Source organism: Citrus sinensis, chromosome 1, assembly GCF_022201045.2.
Source record: "Citrus sinensis cultivar Valencia sweet orange chromosome 1, DVS_A1.0, whole genome shotgun sequence".
Taxonomy (NCBI): domain Eukaryota; kingdom Viridiplantae; phylum Streptophyta; class Magnoliopsida; order Sapindales; family Rutaceae; genus Citrus; species Citrus sinensis.
Genome location: NC_068556.1, coordinates 18,744,172 through 18,747,805, shown reverse-complemented (window position 1 = coordinate 18,747,805; position 3,634 = coordinate 18,744,172). Strand labels below are relative to the sequence as shown.

The 3,634-nt window shown below is 37.6% G+C and overlaps 1 protein-coding gene across 1 annotated transcript; it reads left to right on the top strand.

Moving 5' to 3' along the window:
- The first annotated feature begins 446 nt into the window (after positions 1–446).
- Positions 447–1,064, top strand: LOC127903678 (uncharacterized). The gene has a single exon (XM_052444087.1). It carries the CDS (start codon positions 447–449, stop codon positions 1,062–1,064), a length of 618 nt encoding a protein of 205 aa, XP_052300047.1.
- The last annotated feature ends 2,570 nt before the right edge of the window (positions 1,065–3,634 follow it).

Below are 3,634 nucleotides of genomic sequence, written 5' to 3'. Positions count from 1 at the left end.
TGCTCCCTAAATACTCTCACATAGTAACTACAACGAATGAGGGTACAATTACTCACCTCGAGTATGATGGAGATGGTAATTTCTTGTACTATTTTGTAGCACTCGGATCTTCCATCAAGGGTTTTATGCAATATATTCGGCCTGTCATTGCTGTAGATGGTACTTATCTGAAGGGACTATATCGTGGAAGCATGTTCGTGGCAACATGTCTTGATGATAACAATCAATTGTATCCGTTAACCATTGGGATCATGGATTCAAAAAACAATGATGCTTGGGAATGGTTTATGATGAAGTTACACGGAGTGATTGGCGATAGACCTGAGTTGGTAATTATCTCTGATCGATGCACTGCCATAAGGAGAGTCGTTCTTAAAGTATTTCACAATGCAACTCATGGCATTTGTTTTTACCACATCAAAGGTAACATTAAGTCATAGTTTAAAATGTCCAAAGCTCTTTGGGATGAATTTGAGCCTGCCTTTATTAATGCAGTAAAAGCATATGGCCACGAGGAATTTAAGAGACAACTTGAAGGGTTGTGGATTATCCACTCGGGTGCAGCTGATTACCTAGAAAATAATGTCGGTACGTGTAATTGGGTAAGGTCTCAGTTTGAAGGTAGGAGGTATAGCATACTTACCACCAACATCGCGGAGAGTGCTAATTCTTTGATGAGGGAACCTCAAAAATTTTCTGTTACTCATCTTGTTGATCACTTTAGGAAAACATTGCAGCAATGGTTTTATGATAAAAAAATTGTGGCTGAATCAATGACTACTTGGCTAACAACATGGGCGAATGAAATAGTCACTGAGAGGAGAACTATAGCTGAAAGAATGATAGTTCGGCCGGTGTCTCTGCATCGATTTCAAGTTATAGGTGGTGGGCTTAAGGAAGGTTTGGTTGACTTGCAAAAAAAAACTTGCTCCTGCAAAGTGTTTCAGCTTTATCAGCTTGTATGTGCTCATGCAATTGCGGCGTGTCTAACACACCGGGTGGATTTTATTAACCTTTACTCGGACTTTTACACTACAGAATTGTTGGCGATGGCTTATGCATAACCAATGGAGCCAGTTGGTGATGTGGCTGATTGGGAAGTTCCAGATGAAATTCAGGATATGCAAGTATACCCACCAGTTGAGGCACCACCACCTGGCCGTCGTAAAGAGCTCAAAATACCCTCGGCTGGCGAGGACGTTAATCGGCGGACTGTAAGATGCGGGCGGTGTCATGAACTGGACCATAATCATAAGCGATGTAAGAATCTCATTGTGTCGACTCGAAGTTAGTTGTATTATTTCAATGATTCGTTTGTTAAAATTGTTGTTGTTTTTTGTGTTTCGTTGGTTAAAACTGTTATTGTTTTTTGTACATTGTACACTTATATGTCATAAAACTTTATTTTATTTTAAATATTAAAATGTGAGCATTAAAATTATATAAACTTAAGTGCGCAAATTAAAATAAAAATTCAAGTTTCAACATTCAAATTACTACAACGGTTTACAATATAATATCGTCATTAAATATATCAACCGCAATCTTCTTTCTAAAGTACTCGACATGACTATCGTTAAACTCCAATCTAAGCCTGAACATTAAATACATCGTAACCATCAATACAAAAACACCGCAATTACCAGTTCCGGACTCTTGTTGTGGCACGCTCTTAACTGTGATAACTTTCCAGGGGTCTGCACTCCGCAACTCAGGTCGGATGTTGTAGAAGCCAACATATTCCAACCATCGAGGGAATATAACTTCAAGTAGCTTGAATTTCAACTTGTACCTTTTGTCATCGCGAGATGTGAGTAATGAGTCATAAATCCAGACTTTATTTTTCCGAAAGTCAACTCGTGCTACTACCCAATGCGCGTCGTCCAAGTTAACAGGGATGAGTAACTGTATATAAAAATTGAAAAATATGTTCGTAATATATGAAATTAAATACAACTAAGAAAAAGCGACAACTTGGATATTTTCCTTATGGAGTATGTGAAATGCAATAAAAAACATACCATATCGACATCCGTCATTGATTTGGACATTGTGTGTTGTCGCCCACAAAGATAACTATTCAAGCGGTCGTCGAATACTAATGAATCGACCGCACAATCCCTGTTGCTTCATAACTGATTCAAGAACACCTAGTACATAGATAACCAAGAAATGTATAAATTAACAAAACTTAAAGGCAATAATTAAAAAAATAAATAGTATTTATAAGTTTTGTCGGCACGTTACCCAAAAAACATGTATCAGTATGTTTGACACGTTGAACTAAGGCATTCAGATACAGCCGTTGTTTCTCACTAATCAAGCGGAGATACTCGTGAATATGCTGTAGAGAAACAAAAACATTACGATTTAAAAGATAAAATTTATAAACAAATCCACAACACTCAAAAAACTTCAAAAATATAATTACCTCATCTCCTAGCCATCCCATCAAAGTTAAACCCAAAAGTATTTGAAAGAATGACTGCGGGTACTGGACTCTCCAAACCACTGTCATATCACCAGCGAACCATCGATCAAACTCAGCAAACAGACTAGAATCCTCCAATCCTCTCATTGGATTTATATCTACACTCGTATTCATATCTTGGGTATGGTCCATGATTTGGGGTCGAGGTATAGGTCGGGCGTTCTTTCCTCGCCTGAGTGGAGGAATCATGTAAGGACTATTATAAACATACGACGGTATGTACGCGCGGCCGAACTCACTAATGCCCGAAGGCACCTCGGAGAACACCTGCACGCTCTCCCTACTAACATCCCCGTAGAAACTATACAATGACGTGGGCGTAGACAAATTTTGATTGCCCACGTCAGTATACACTCCATAGTCATCCGGGGTCTGTCCATTCGCCAAGATGAACATATTAGACAACTATTAAATTAAAAGTTAAATGAACATAATTATTAAATTTAATTATGCTCACCGCATACGAGCGTCCGGTGGGAGAATCCTTATTTGGACGTGTAGAAAATGTGTCAATAAAGCCAACCATGGTTTCTTTAAAATAGTATATCCGACTTCAATTCATACACGTTCCAATCAATCTTATCCAGCCGTCGTCGCACATAATCATTAAACTGCTTTGTCCTCGACTATTACAAAAGAAAATAAGTAAAAATTTAGCATAACAATAAAACAATAATGATTAATAAAAGAAGAATATCGTATATTATTTATAACCTCAAAATCATGTGCGTCATCAGAGTCGGCATGTGTCTGCTCCTGGTGGTCATCAACAGCCACCTCATCCTCAGAAGTGTCATGACACTGCTCTGGTGTTGGGTTTTGTATGTTGTCATGCTCGTCTGATTGCCTTGAAACTGACGGCATCGCATTAATTGATGGTTGGTGGTGTATAAAGTATCATTTAAAACTAATAAATGAAAAGTCAAAAATTTTGATTAAATATAATTTATAGTACTTAGATTTATAACCGACCTTATGAACCCAATCTGGAATGCTTGGCATGTAATCTTTCATAGTGAGCCAGTATTTTCTGCTACTCTCCTTTGAATTTGGCTCAAGGGTTTGTAAAACATCCACTTGCCATAAATTCAATTGAAACTTTTAAGTATACATAACTTAAATTTAGTAAAGTTAAAAAAATAA

Coding starts and splice junctions, on each gene's coding strand:
- LOC127903678 (XM_052444087.1), top strand. CDS start 447: ATGTCCAAAGCTCTTTGGGATGAATTTGAGCCTGCCTTTATTAATGCA.